The sequence below is a fragment of the Papaver somniferum genome, unplaced genomic scaffold (genome assembly GCF_003573695.1).
Source record: "Papaver somniferum cultivar HN1 unplaced genomic scaffold, ASM357369v1 unplaced-scaffold_119, whole genome shotgun sequence".
NCBI lineage: Eukaryota > Viridiplantae > Streptophyta > Magnoliopsida > Ranunculales > Papaveraceae > Papaver > Papaver somniferum.
In genome coordinates, this window is record NW_020620936.1 from 1,945,402 (window position 1) to 1,961,280 (window position 15,879).

Sequence of the window (15,879 nt, forward strand, 5' to 3'; positions counted from 1 at the left end):
GACAGTATTTTACGACTGTGCTGGATAGTACAATGTTCTTCGTGTTCTCTTCTTCATGCAGCAGCAGAGAAAACTCTGAAACTTTATTCTACGCTCTGTTTCCTCCCCTAACTCTCCATGCCCATCCATGACATCCCATAAGCCTTTATATAGTCACAACACCTCCAAATATCCACCATAAATTCTAATAATATCCATTAATGACCTTTATTCTCCACGGCAGTTCACAGGGAATAGTTACCATTCTTTACTCCCTCACGCGTCTGTTGTATGCAAATTCACTCCTACACGCTGCCAACGTAACTTAGATTGAGTTAATCTCTTTGTAGCACACGTAACCTTCCCAAAACCACAACCAAAATCCCATAATATCCTCGAGTAAATATTCTTCCATGTTCTATAGAGAATACGTGTAATCATCCTTCCTTTTCGGTTTTACAACACACACCAAGCCATTTTAAGTGTAACAGGGTGTTTCCAGTTCATGTCAGTATCCATATCCGACTGAAACTTCCCAAATTTATCATTAACAGAGACCGTAAATTCTCACTCTCTGTTTTTTTTTTCCCGGCTTATCCAGCCCAATTGGATCAAATCCATCGAGCATACCAAGCATGTTCAGCTGACACAGGTCCATTACAATCGATCCCAGTGATTGAATCTCTTTAAATCCAGTCCAAAAGGTGAACCCTAATTTATGTTTTCTAAAGAACTCTTTTCCGCCAAAATTCAGATTCAAATGAAGAAGAAAGGTGCCCCTTAACCAGAGTGTGGGTGCCGATAGCAGCTGTCTTTGGGGGTGTCCCGAGGTTCCCCTTATCCAAAATGAGGGTGCCTTTAGTATATTTCTCCGTGGGGGGGTGGGGGGGGGGAAGGGTCCAAATATCACTTTTTGAGCAACTTTTTCCACACAAGTGTATTTCTCCAAAAACACCTACACAAACATAAAAACACCATAATAAATACAAAATCAAGGACTAACCATAAAGACACTGAGGACAATTCAGACACAAAAACATGCCTATCAATAGCACAACACCTTCTTGATGCTCTGAGTGGTAATATTGTAGTTGTGGAGGATGAGTTGCTTGAATCGATTGCTGGGGTGGTTAATCTTTGGTTATCTGGTGCTTTGCCTCCAATTCTAGGTGAGTATGTTACTAGTGTGTCACTGACGCCGTTGCTTAAACCGGGTGGTGGTGTTGGGACAATCGTTGTTGGCACAATACGGAGAAGATTATGCTCTAAGCTGGTCGCTACCTCAGTATGCAAGCAAGTCATTGCGTACCTGAGTGATCACTAGTTTGGTGTTGGTATCCCCTGTGGAGGTGAATCCATTTTACACGCTGCTAACAGATTGTTGGAGATGAAGGGTGACTGCAACACACATACCATGTTGCTGATAGATTTTCCGAATGCTTTCAATATTGTGGACAAATCTACTTTGATTCAAGAGGTTAGAACTCACTACCCAAGCATTGCAAAATGGGTTGAATTTTGTTATTCTACACCTGCTAGATTGTATTACAATGATGCAGTTCTCTCATCAGCTAAAGGGGTTCAACAGGGTGACCCACTCGGTCCCTTATTATTTGCGTTTGCACTGGACCCTCTTGTTACTCAGATTTCTTCACAATGTACCTTGGATTTCCATGCCTGGTACCTTGATGATGGTACAATAAAATAGGAGCATAAGAAGAAAGAAGAGAAGAGAAAAGAAGAGAATCGAGTATTCTCTTCGATTTTTGGTTTGATATACCAAACACCAGTTTGTTGAGGCACCCAGTATATTTGATATGGACAGTCTGGTTGAATAAATCTATTAACTGAAATAGAGAGTGCTCAGAGTAAAAGTCTCGGCTGTTTTAATAAAATTTATATATGAAATGACTATTTTACCCTTCAAACTAATTGGATAATTTCTTCTTTAACCGGTGTCCGAATGACACGTCCATTTCACGTAATTTTTCGAGATCTATATAATGGTACTAGTTTTATAACCAAATTATTGTCGGATAATTTTCTATTAATTATTGTTCGAAATTAGTTAATCGAGTCATTAGCTGATAAATCATTTCTTGACTGGTCTAATAGCGTTGACGAGCTTGAGGGTCTTTACATTCTCCCCACCTTATATCATTTTCTTCCTCGAAATCAAAACGTCCTTTTGGTTGTCAAAACTCCCCACCTTATAGAGAAAAGCTACCTCTCGTCCAAGTGCAAGTACTAGTCATACTTACAAATGTATGAAATTCAAATTCATCGAAGATGACTTTGAACATTCAAGAATAGTTACAAAGAATTTTACTACTATTGTTGAGTTTACGTTTTTTTTTTACAATAATTTTTAAAGCTGATAGAATCTAATTATAACTTACTACGTACGATATCATGTATCCTAGAATAGAGATTTATTGTGGTATAAAAATTTATACAATTATCTAAATAGTTTCCAAGATCTATTACTACTTATACTTTTGCAATGTTATCGAGTCTTACAATGTATTCATGATTACTTAAATTATACAAACTATTTTCAAGAATAAATTGTTTCTTATTATTCCCCTTAAGAATTACTAAAACAAAGGAACCTAATTTTTACTATTTTAGAATAATTTTACTAGTATGCATAGATAAATTAAGTAAATATATTCTAGTAACTATATTTAATGTATAATTAATTATTATTTAAACGGTTCCAAATTTAATTCTAATAAGTATACGAAGCTTAGAAATTTGATTGTAAATTTAACTAATAGCTTTAATTTTATTATTTAATTCTTATTGTTTGAAAATGTTTTCATTCGTACACCAAGATAGATTATCTATGTTTTACACCACCCTGTTCTAGATTTTACCATATACATTACTTAATGACATTGTTGAATATTTATCTCAATTCTCCAAACATATTTGTATGTGGTTGTTTTGTTGAAGATGTGTACTTTAAACAATTTCTAAATATATTTAAGTATTACGATATTAATTATGTATCTCTTAACTATCTTCCTTAATTGTAAGATTAATGAGATTTTAGTTATGTTTAGTTCAATATGACATAAATTAATATGAACTATCAATATTTTTATTATGATTATTTCCATTATTATTACTGTTATTTTTATTATCATTGATGATCGACCAGTGATTCTAACTATTCTTACGATTTTATTAAACCAAAACAATCATGTTATTCACATATCTAAAGCATAACTTAATACAGAAACGCGTAATTCCATTTCATTAACGAGGTGCAATCCAATATCAGAAGTTTATCTAACAAAAAAATGTACAAGTTTACGCATAATTAAATTATCCACTACGATCAGAACTTGAAGCTATAACTGTCTACTTTTTTGTTTGTTACTATATTCTGTCAAGATAGAGTTTATACGAATTTAATCGACCTCTATAATTTTTGGTTCTAGATTCTACCATACAGATATAAATTCTAAAGATTAATTAAGTTTAAGTTCCCTACACTAACCTTCTATTCTAACAGATTGATAGCTCGTCGTATATGCATGGGTACTCAAAGAGTTTCTAGATGAGATTTCGGAATCTCTCAAAATCACTAACCTCACTATTCTCTCCAGTATTGAATTAACTATGCATTTATAATTTTAAACTAGTTATTCTCTAATTTCTATTAGTTTCCAACTCGTAATGTAATTGGTTTAACCTATAAGTTTTCCTTCATGATACACACACATAGACAGAATTAAATCTTTTAGTTCTTGATAGCTTTTAGTAATTAAGATTTATCTTACAACCCAACCCGGTTCTAAACTAATCTAGCTATCGATCTGACACTGAGAATTATCTATTGTTTCCCATGTAAGATATAATAGTGAGATCTGATACCAAGTTTGCACCGCCTCAAAATTAAGCTGCGTATTCATCTAAGAGATCAGCTTCCTAATGCGGCATTAAGGATCTAAATCATATAGTTTAACTTCCAAATAGAAATCTTATACAAAACTTAACCCAAAACTAAACCCATCACTCAAACAATTATAAATGAAAAATCTCTCAAGTTACATAAATTAAATAGTGTATTTGTGATTACAAAAATAATGTACAGACCTAAAATGATTCATATGGTTCGCAAAAACTCTAAATATTTAAGCTAAGAAAACGAACATCTTCATGAGCACCATCTCTTCTGATAACTGAAAAACTGAAGTGGGAAGGGTGAGCACATCATCCAAAAAAGGGGCTCAGTGGATACCTTTATAGCATCCAAGTAATAACTAACATACTTCACAGTTCTACTAGAGAAAATGTTTGCACATCTTTTACACACAATATAAAGCAGAAGATTACTCCAACCCACCTCCCCAAATATTGTGTCCATTACAATATCCATAAAATATCCATCATGGATGGATCTACGGAGATGAAGTACAACAACCTAAACATATGTCATCCCAACCTTGTCTCACTTAATGAAGAATAAGATGCTAGAATAACCCAGTCTCAAATGATAGCATGAATCCAGGTACCGTATGATATTTTCGTGAAATGTGTACACCTCATAAATTTTGATGCCACCATCTAAGTCTAGAATATAAGAAGATTTGATTACTATAACTTGATCCCGCACAGCAGATTCCCAATAGGTCTGATCCTACTAGGAACCTAGAATTTATTTCTAAGTCAAGATCATAGTAACCCAGTCATACTAGTAAGACTGAACAATCAAGCATAAGATACAAACGACCAATCTCCCCAAATAAATAGTGAAAATTGAATTATTTTCCCTCCTTCTGATGGGCCTTTACAAATATCCATAAGCCTCTTTACAAATATCCCTGATGGCATAGTTAAAATTTTCAAATAAAAATATAATTCATAATATCCCTTATTTAACCTTTCCCTTCTTTCTTCCCCTTCTTCGTTTCATCTTTTTTCTCCTTCTTCGTTTCATCAGCAGATAAAAATCACCCTAACCGGCGACCACCAAATCCATCGCTGTAACCACCACCACTGTCTGTATCAACACAACGACAACCAACACCACAAGAACCACCACTACCACCGTCTGTATCAACGCAACGACAACTACCACCACCGTGTGTATCAACGCAACGACAACTAACGATTATAGATCGAGAACTGATTTTGGGTTACGATTTCAGATAATTTTAGAGTAAAAATTCTTTGATTTATTGAATAGATAAGTAATAATGATGATGGTGGTGGTGGTTCTGGTGGTGAAGACGGTGGAGGAGGTATTATCTAAATCTATTTTATGTTTTTGTTTTGAGATTTAGGGTTAAATTTTGATTTGTTTTGAGATTTAGGGTTAAATCTGATACTTTTTGTCTACCTTGATTCTCTTATTTAAGTTTCTGCTAGTGCTAATGTAAATGGTTATACATACCATTAATTCTCTTATTATCTAAATCTTATTTTATCTACCAAATTCAGTAGTGGTGGTGGTGATGGCAGTGGAGTGTGTTGGTAATAGATTCAGTGGGATTGGTGATGTTGGTGGTGGAGTTTGAGTGTGATTGTGGTGTAGATTGGGTGTGATTTTGGTTGCATTTGTTGATGGTGTTCCAGGTATTGCAACTGTCCTTTCAGTAAGCCTACTTCAGTTTTTACAGGATCAACTACTGTTGTTGATCCAATTTTTGGGATCAACTGCTATTGTTGACCCAATCTTTCATGGGATCAACTCCTGTTGTTGACCCAATTTTTTATGGGATCAACTACTGTTGTTGATCCTTTCAACTCCTATTATTGACAATATTTTCCTTGGATAAGTATAATCATGCTTGTAGTTTAAATCATGTAAATTTCTTCCAATATTGAACTTGTGGTGCAATGGCAGCATGACTGACTCCATGTCAGATGATGCGTGTTCGACTCACGCCAAGTTCACTCCATTTACATCGATCAACTTTCATTGTTGATCGAATTTAGGGGATCAACTACCATTGTTGACCCCCTAAACTGGATCAACTTCTACTGTTGACCCTTTTTTCTTTGGATCAACTACTGTTGTTGATCCCCTAAATCGGATCAACTTCTACTGTTGGTTCTATTTTTATTTGGATCAACTATTGTTGTTGATACAAAAATATATGAACCAGTGGCGGCGGCGGCAGACTAGTGGTGGTGGAGGACTGGTGGTGGTGTAATAGTGGTGGTGAAGGAGTGGCGGTGGAATATTAGTGGTGGTGGCGGTTGGTAGGTGGTGGTTGTTGAACGATGGTGGTGGAATGGTAGTTGAATGTTGGTAGTGGTGGTGCTAGTGGTAGTGGTGAAGTGGTAGAGGAAGAAATTTGTTCTATTTTTGAAATAAAGAAAAATATTATATGGGTGAGGGTATTAAGGTAATCTAATTTTAAATGGATAAGGTTATTAAAAAGTAGGGACATATTTATTGTTGTATAAGGATATGTTTATTAGGTTTCAAAAGTAAGGACATACAAATAATATACCTAGATAAATATACTATTGCATCCTGGTCCCTAGACACCCTGTGATACCTCATGTATCCCGCAGGTACCCCAAGATATTGGAAACCGTACCCTATAATTTGAATATAAAATAATAATATTGACACGGAAAATACTATTACGAATATTGTCCCGTGACTGATAAGTGTTACTATTGCGTGTCCTACCGCACCTATAAACACTTATTGAGGATCTGTAAAGAACACAGGCACCTCTCGCGGGAAGACAAGACAATGCATATAAACAACATATCCAATCAATACACACAAACATGCTAACAGATAAATAAAGACACATCTTGCTCGCAAATTAAAGAAAGCTTAATGATTACAAGAAGGTTATAAGAGTTTCCACCCGTTATGAAGGCAAACCACTCCAATTTCATAAATTCCCATCTACAAACTCCTATCTATGGTTATCATCATCATTCACTACAAAACTACTGACCTTTTGTCACGGCCTAATTGCCACGGATTTGAATATCCATGGCTATTTGTCACATTTTGCCACGCTAAATAAGTAACTGTGGCAAATAGGTTACTCACTTGCCACGCCTCTAGCTTTGCAAGGTATTAGTCCGTCAGATGTCTTCTACCCACGACAGAGTGGGCCGTGAGTATACCGGGCCTCTTGCTTCGGGACAATAAATGGTGCCGTGGCTACTGTGCCATGAAATTCTCCTAAAATTTTCTTAAAATCACAAGTCGTGGCTAGTAAACCTAGCAGAAGACCACGATCCCCACCTGATGAGATAACTCCCCAGTTCATCCAGTTCCTGCAGTTCCTCCCACCTCCCTCAACTCTCCTCTTTCTTCGATTATGGTTGCTATAAAAACAATCGACGCTTTGAAACCGTATACACAGATAATACAATATTTAAGTAAGTTGAGATTTGCTAAAATTAGATCTTCTGATTTTAATTTTCTGAAACTAGGGTTTTTAAGTAGTAATTCTTTATGTATGAATCAACCTAATCTCATTCCAGCTTCAGTTTTTTACTGCTTTAGAATTTATATCTTCTTTAATTTGAACTGTTCTATGATATCGGGTCAGATTTCGAAGAAGGAAATCAATCAATTTCTTCATTCTCTGCAAGACATCATCGATTTTATCTGCACAAGCTGGTAAGAAATTTAATTTCATTCTCCTTGATTTCCTGCTGCGATTGTCATACATTTTGAGTTTCTTTAGGTCAAAGTTCAATGTTTGTTTTGAAATTCCAGCTACTGTTCTTGCTTTGTAATATCAAATATACTAGGTTTTTGTTTAGAATTGTATTTATATTTCAAGTGTAATTGCAAAACCCAGTATGCATGTCTTTCTAGGTTTGTCAAATACTATTTTTGGTTGTTCCTTAAGACTGTTGTTGCATCCTTACTCTTCTTTGTTGTATTTTTTACTTTGTATGCTTGTTTAAACATCGAATTTCTTGTATGTAGCCTCTATTCTAACTTAAGCACGAAGTGTACCTTTCTGGAATAATGTCTTTCATCTATCAGCTTTATCTCCATGACCCCATTAAACTGTCAAATCAAATGTAGATGGTAAAATCAAAATGTCTGAATAGCACACGTCAGAAGTATTCTCTTAAAGACATGTGTAGTAATTTCTAAGTACTCTTTGATGAAGCAATGGTTTTTGAATTAGAGGATCAAATAGGAGACTTTTACAGTTTTACTACTCCGATAAATTTGTAGTTATGTGATTAGTAGTTCATAATCTGAAAAGTTTCTCATCTGGGATAGCACCAACTTGTATTTACAATACAGTTACACCCAATGTTTTGTGGTTATCACATTATATGAAGTTCAGCACTAGACCGAGTCTCTCACATGATTGACTTGTTTCTATATCCTGACAGAGAGCTTGCAGATTTTAATGTTTAAATAAAGATAGTTTGAGGTAGTATTGTTTCCTACAATTTGGTACTATCATTTGAGGCGTACCCTCAAGAGCCTCAACTTATCCCATTTCATTAGGTTTTACTGTAACAGGCTAGCAGTAACAAGTTTGTCTAGAAATGAATGTGCCATGTTACATATTAACTGGTTATCTCAGCATCAACTACATAAAACACAATAGGAACTTTCTACTTTTTTCTGAGCACCAATATCCATATGAATTCAATGGCATGTTTCTTTAAATCTGCAAGCAAAATTTATTCTCCTTCCTTATGAAACATGTTGTTTGAGGGTAGGTTGTCGGCTTAAATATCAGGAGTTTATGATAATTGCTTTTCTGTTTGGTATTCTCCCTCTAGAAAGAAAGGAAAAACCATGGACAGGCTTCAAGGTGGAAGATAGTGAGACATAAATAGTGCACTTGCCACAGTTACTTGTTCTTTGGTTCTCAAGCTTGTGAAATATCATAGAGCACTTTCCTTGGTACTATTTATTTTTTATTCTTATAGTACAACAAAGTTAATTTTCTTCACTTATATTTCTTCGTAACGTTATGTTTTGATATACTGGCTTGGTTTTAACATACTAAGATGTGTTCACCTAGTATAGAAATTTCACATGTGATATTTTTAATTTAAACGTGTTCATGATATGTGCCTTAAGTAAAATGTAGTATGTTGATGTTTGGCATTAAAATGAACTGATACTATAGTGAGATGAGTATAGCAGCGATACTATGCACAACGTTACCTGAAATAATAAGTCTATAATTGTGCTCTGTTGTGTTATTGACCACAACTTTCTCAAGCTAATGTTAAATTAACATGTTGTGTATGTTACTGACCCGTTGCCTTGTCGATGAGGTGATAAGTCATTGTTATGACCTGTTGTGTTATTGACCTTTTGCCGTGTTAGTTGTTTACCATATTTAAGGGGAGGAGAGCATGTTTGTCTGAATACTAATACCCCTTAGAAAATTTTCAAATTTGACCCATTCTGCAAATTTCAGGTCTTCTTGGAGTTCACTCATTCTTCTAAGTGGTTGTTGTTGCTGCTGCTGTACGTTCAAGGTAAATGTTACATGAAAGTGGAATCTGTTTTGCGATTGTAGTTTTTTGTATGAGCTGGAAACTAGTGCAGGACAGCTTCATTGGTAGTTTGATACTTATGGACAAGTTGAATTTTGGTTTCGCAGAATTCATCAGTATTTTCTGATAGAGTGAAGGTTTTAGGGTAATTTGATTAACTACTTTACATGTGATGTGGTCTTGATGCTCTATTATAATACATGTGATGTGGTCTGGATGCTCTATTATAAACTTGCAATACACAGAACTGATAAGGTTTTCACAGTTTTATTTCTCATATAGATTAGTAGCTTGAATTCATGACTAATACTTCAAATTTACTTAGAGATTGAAGGTTCACCATTTAGCTTCATCATCAGTAACTATTAAGGCTGTTATGAATCAACTCTTTTTCGATTGTGTAAGCTTATATGCTGAAAAAGTATCAAATTTCTGTATGTTATTGGTGGCTAGCTAATATGTTATAATCTTGTACCCGTAGGACCAGAGCTAGAAAATATGATGCTGGATAAACTTATTACTTAGTGTCCATATCATATGTTTGGGTAATGTGAGAATCTTAATGTTTGAGCTTGATTATTTTGATCAGTAGGATAGGACCAGGTCAGTGGTTAATAGTTAGAAGTTAGGATGAAGCCAGGTTTTGAAATTATTTGAGTTTCTTATGGACTGAGTAGACATATATTATCAATGCAGACTCACCTTGGCTACATTGCTCGCTGACTTCTTTATATCTTTTCCTTCTTGGGTTTCTTATGGACTGAGTAGACATATATTATCAATGCAGATTCACCTTGGCTACATTGCTCGCTGACTTCTTTATATCTTTTCCTTCTCTCCAAATTAGATCTTTATAAATTTCTACAAAGGGATCTAGTGATTGCTGCTAATTCAATTTTCTCAATGATGCAGGGATAGTTTTGGTTTCTCGGTTCTGAATTTTGACACTCTTCTCAAGGAAAATTGTTTTACCTGGTTTTGATTTCTTAGTATTAGATGTTATTGTTACTCTTTGTGTTTTTAGGTTGTCATCGCAATAGTTGAGCATATATTTGTAGTCGTTTCATGATTAAGAGGACATGGATAAGAGCTGGGTTGATAAGGACCCTGCTTCTCTAGAGTATGAGGAAGGGTTGAATGCATTCCTAGATTAATTTCTTATTATGTGTTTTTTATCCACACGTTGTGTGATATTTTTGTTTTGTTATGATGTGTTTACTTGTTGTTTGTGGTTCTTGCATGAAATATGGATGAAAACCCACAACCTCCGGCAGCAAAGAAAGTAAGGGAGGGGCTAAGTTGACCTTCCTTAATAAGCTGAAAAAGGGTGAGAAAGTATCACTGGAATTTTGCCGAGGTGCACCAGTTGGACCGAACGCAAGTAAGATCTCGGCTTATTGTGGAAAGCTGGCACTAAATGGAGAAAACTTCCCTTTTGACATTCCAGACTGGTCTGATATGCCCCATAAGGAAGAAAAGCTTGAAGAAGCCATTGAAGAGTTGAAGGTTAAGAAAATAATATATTAAATTATTTAATTGATTGAAGATTGCTAAATTTTAACTGATGAATGTTGTAGAATATTTTTTCATTATTCTGATGAGATCAACTTTTGAGTGGAGGAGAAAATCCATGAAAAATGGAAGGCAAACAAACGTAACATCAGGTTGGAACATTTCGATGAGAAGAAGACTGATGCACAAAACCGAGCTAGTTGTCCAGACGAAGTTATTGACACTCAGTGGGCAAATATGTTGATATATTGGCGTTCACCTGAATTCAAGGTGAGAACGTATACAAATTTATCGTTTATGAGTTTATATGTTAAACAATGACTTCTAACTTCTGAACATTGAAGAACATAGAAAAAGAGTGAGAATGGCGAAGCAAGTAGAAAGCGTTTGGTTGTGCCTCATCATGGTGGTACTAAGTCATTCGTGAACCACGCGATAGAGGTAACGACTAATATGAATCGGTATTGATAGTTAATGTTTATGTATATCTTGACATACTATGTATGAACAGATAGAAGAGACAACGCAAAAGAAAGCAAGTCGAGCGGCTATGTATCAGAAAACCTATAGAGCCAAAGAAGGGAAAACTCCCAACTCTATATCTGAAGCAAATCGCGTATGGCTTTTTAATACGTTAATTTGTATGCTGTTAGAATTAGTAAAATTGTTGCAACTTGTTCTCACTTTAACTTTGCATATTATAATTGCAGGCTCAAATGGAAGCCTTGGAGAGGGAAAATTTAGAAGAGAATGGTTCAGATAATGATGTTTCAATCTTAGAACTCACTTCTTATGACCAGCTGAAAGGAGACAAGTATTCTAAAATCATGGGAGCTGAGAAACCAGGTCGGATTCGTGGTGTTGGTTCATCAATTAAAGTAACCAATCTTACGGGGGAATCTTCTTCAAATGTTATCCAAAACAACGAGGAAAATGCTGCATTAAGAGATGAAATTAAGAAACTGAAGGAGGATCAGGTTCATATGCAAAACGACATGGAAGAAGAACGTCTTGAGATGAAGAAAACTGTAGATAAGATGAAAAAGGCTACGAGGAATCACAGAAAAAAATAGATGCCCTTTTGCTACTATTTGCTGGTCGGGTATGTATTAGCATATCCATACAATTTTTGGCAGTGTATTATCTAGATTCTTAAAGCTTTCTTGGGAATGTTTGAGCATATCCGCAAATATTTTTTTTGCAGTCACAAGCTTTCTTAATTGCATTTTGTTTTGTAGAGGGACCTCCCACATCCAGAGCCATAGAGTTATGATCTTACTAGACGAATCTGAGGTAATGTTTTCTGCTTTATTAGTCTACTCATATGATTACAGTTGCTTATAAACCTCTAAACATGTTCCCCTTGCTGCAACATATTAGAAAGACGATGGCATAATTGTTAAGTTAGACTCTGGATTAACATCATGGACTGTAGTGATATTTGCAGACACATTCTTTATTTTAGCTGTAACGACACACATTAGCATTATCGTTAGCCAATAGCTTGCCAACCAACTTAGTATTTGCGTACACCAGTGGATCATATATATTCATATTGAATTATTAGGAAATTTGGAAATGGGTGTACTGGTTTCGGACTACTCTGAATTTCTTGTTCTTTTTTCTGCCATGGATTGATTTATGGGTAACTAGGTGTATCGGCTTAAATGTTTGATGGATATTTGTACTTGTTTGGATCCATATGTGTACGTGAGAGATTATAGTTGGATGAATGGTTGTTCCTATGATTCTTCTGCATCTTCTTAAATTAGGCAATTAAGCCTCTGTAAATGTTGTATACATGGATATTTTCTTCTGTCATTTGTCATTGATATCAGATTTGATGTCTACATTTTGCAGTTTCATTGAAAGATATTATGTTCAAGATACTGGAAGATATATGATAATTAACTTTGGAAGTAAGAAATCCATCTGTGATAATTTAAGTATGTTGTTTTCGTTCACTTTAGATTTCTCCTGAAACTTGTATCAGGCTCTATTTGCTTTCTTGTATCAGACTAAAAATCTTAGAGTATTAAGTTTTTATTTGCTTTGGAATGTAAAGAATCAGACAAACATGTAGTACTTGTGTTTTTTAATGAATACATTGTCTTTCTGAAATTGTTGTAAAGTAGTCTTGTTATTTTAGTGGGTAGCAGTAAAAACTGGCGACAATCAGTTTTTAAATAGCTACAGTGAAATCCAGCTACATAAAATGATCTTGGAGCACCCACGCATGAAAAAAGTGGCTAACACCGTGGCTAATAATCCCACACATGCGCTATCCAACTAGTTATTAGCCACGACGGCCCCCGTGGTAAATGATCATACATTATTAGCCACGCAAAGAAAACCGTGGCAAATAGTTTAGCCACGGGACTATTTGTCACGAGGAGGCTTCCGTGGCAAGTGACCTTTTGCCACGGATGTTTGGTCAACTGCCACAGTTTTTTGGCGTGACTAAAACTTAGTATTTTAGTAGTGATTGTCATCTTCTTGAACGTGCAATTACTATCTGAATTAACATAACAATGATACATAAATAGCCTTTCAAAACCTTAGTCGATATCCTTGGTTCTATCTTAATATTCTTCCTAGCTCTCCATTATCTCTCTTGTTATTGAGTTATATAGAAGTTATAGGTACGGATCATTCCTTGGAGTATTAGGGAAAATGGTTGTAAAGTGATCGGAAAATCACCGGAAAAACATCTCAAATGACCTGAAAAATCACCAGTCAAACTTAACGGTCAACATTTGGTCAAGGGTCCATTAACGATCAACAGTCAAAGTAGGGAACAGTAAATCAAATCGGATTTAACAAAGTCAACTCGGTTAAGAACGCTGACTCAAGCGAGTCAGATAAGTTAGGCATCTGACTGAAAAGAGAGGCAATGGCCTAAGCCATTTGTGCAGGCCATTGCGCGGGCCAAAGCTTCTTGGTGTGCCAAGCCCAAGATAGCACACCAAGAAGATGAATTCTCAAACAAATGCACTAACAGCCTAACTGTTATGCATTACCTGCCCATAATGTAATCACAACACCTCAACCTTTTTACCAGAAGTTTTCACATCTCTCAATCATCCTAGGCTTCATCTCTTCACTGCAGTTTCCATCAACACCAGTAATTAGTCTTTTCCCAACCACCTACAGTTCAAGCATCATTCTATTCACCTAGTTACTCAATTCCACCAAGCTGCAACTAAAACTCTCATTTCCTTTCCAGTCATAATCATTATATTCTCGCCAATACATACATAATCATTCCATTAACTGGAACCACTTGCACCAATTAGTATCCCTGCAACATCCATTAGACCCAACAATCATCCAAAATCAATATCAAGATCTCAGCTCTATTTATATGTTTCTCAAGTAAGAGTCTTTCAATTCAAATCCACTAATATCTTCATCATTATCACCAATTCAATTCTCAGACCTCATCCTCATAGTTTCATCTTCACATGTTTCAAACTTATTCACCACCAGACCTTTCCTTTTCAAGCTAAATCTTTTTAATCAACCTCTCCTTCTGGAACTCAAAATAACATGAAATCCTATTCATAGAAACCAATTCCCACAAACCTATTTCTTTTAATTCTTGTAATTCATTCAATCACAACAACACCTTCATTCTATTTTAGAGAAACATGAACCCTAGTTCTCAATCTTCTCCGTAGATTCAATTTATTTATTTATTTATTTCTTCCTTATAATTTTCACAACTGAAAACCCATCTCTAATCTATCTTCCAGACTCCTAATTTCATCTTTCAATCTTCACCGAACATACTACAAAACCCTAACCCTTAAATTATTTACCAAATCAATTCCAGAACTTCAATTAAACAACAAACCCTACATTTTTTAACTATTAACAACTCAATTATCCATCGATTCCACATAAAATCAAACCTAAATATCAAAACCATAGTTGTTTAATCTGATTTACCTTTCTCTTTAAGTTAGGATCAGCCACACAACGATCTTCGCCACCACCAATCCATCTTGATCATTCCCCATCTATTTTAAATCACAAAATCCTCACTTTTATTCGCAAACCCTCAATGGATGAAGAACAGGGAAAAGAGGGGCAAAAGAAGAAAGAAGATAACTGAGTATTCTCTTCGATTTTTGGTTTGATATACCAAACATCAGTTTGTTGAGTCACCCGCTATATTTGATATGGGCAGCCTAGGTGAATAAATTTATTAACTGAAATAGAGGGTGCTCGGAGTAAAAGTCTCGGCTGCTTTAATAAAATTTACATATGAAATGACTATTTTACCCTTCAAACTAATTGGATAATTTTTTATTTAACCAGTGTCCGAATGACAAGTTAAATAGTCCATTTCACGTAAATTTTCAAGATCTATCTAATGGTACTAATTTCATAACCGAATTACTATAGAATAAATTAGTTAATCGAGTCATTAGCGGCTAAATCATCTCTTGACTGGTCGAATAGCGTTGACGAGCTTGAGGGTCTTTACAATAGAGATTAAAGCTTTCGATCTTATTCCCTGTCAGTTATTGTTTCGGGGAAGAAAGGTGACAACTAAGATCATATTACGGAGTCCTTGCAATATATTCACAAAATGTAATCGTGGGAAGATCAATATTGCAATTATCTAAATAGTTTACTCCTCTTTTAGTGATGAACACAAAGAGTTAAGAACTTAACCTATGAGAGCATATATATGAGATATCTGTTATAATCACCATAAATTTGATAACAAATAATAAATTTCACAAAATAAGCAATACATATAATAATCGATAAAAATTAGGTATTGCAATCATCTCCAAAATAAATTTTAACTAAATAAACCTTAGTCATTGAAAGATGATAGTATTTGGATTAGCTAATATAAAACACTCCTGAAAACAATAAGAATAAAAAAAAATA

The 15,879-nt window shown here is 35.0% G+C and overlaps 1 protein-coding gene across 5 annotated transcripts; it reads left to right on the top strand.

The window, feature by feature from the left end:
* Positions 1 to 7,181: 7,181 nt before the first annotated feature.
* On the top strand, positions 7,182 to 13,092 carry LOC113330868. Of its 5 annotated transcripts, none has more exons than XR_003350567.1 (9): positions 7,182 to 7,350; positions 7,524 to 7,594; positions 9,381 to 9,441; positions 10,372 to 11,241; positions 11,316 to 11,412; positions 11,483 to 11,587; positions 11,682 to 12,073; positions 12,210 to 12,264; positions 12,832 to 13,092. XR_003350567.1 is itself a non-coding variant. In XM_026577667.1 (9 exons), exons 4-7 carry the CDS (start codon positions 11,209 to 11,211, stop codon positions 12,042 to 12,044), a joined length of 591 nt encoding a protein of 196 aa, XP_026433452.1. In that variant the 5' UTR covers positions 7,182 to 7,350; positions 7,524 to 7,594; positions 9,381 to 9,441; positions 10,372 to 11,208; the 3' UTR covers positions 12,045 to 12,073; positions 12,210 to 12,264; positions 12,832 to 13,092. The 5 variants fall into 5 exon arrangements, 4 of the variants coding, with proteins under 4 accessions (XP_026433452.1, XP_026433453.1, XP_026433454.1 ...); XM_026577667.1 differs by having other exon boundaries at positions 11,323 to 11,412; XM_026577668.1 differs by having other exon boundaries at positions 10,734 to 11,241; positions 11,323 to 11,412.
* The last annotated feature ends 2,787 nt before the right edge of the window (positions 13,093 to 15,879 follow it).

Coding starts and splice junctions, on each gene's coding strand:
- LOC113330868 (XM_026577667.1), top strand. CDS start 11,209: ATGTTGATATATTGGCGTTCACCTGAATTCAAG. Junction 11,242..11,322: donor GGCGTTCACCTGAATTCAAG/GTGAGAACGTAT, acceptor TGAAGAACATAG/AAAAAGAGTGAGAATGGCGA. Junction 11,413..11,482: donor TCGTGAACCACGCGATAGAG/GTAACGACTAAT, acceptor ATGTATGAACAG/ATAGAAGAGACAACGCAAAA.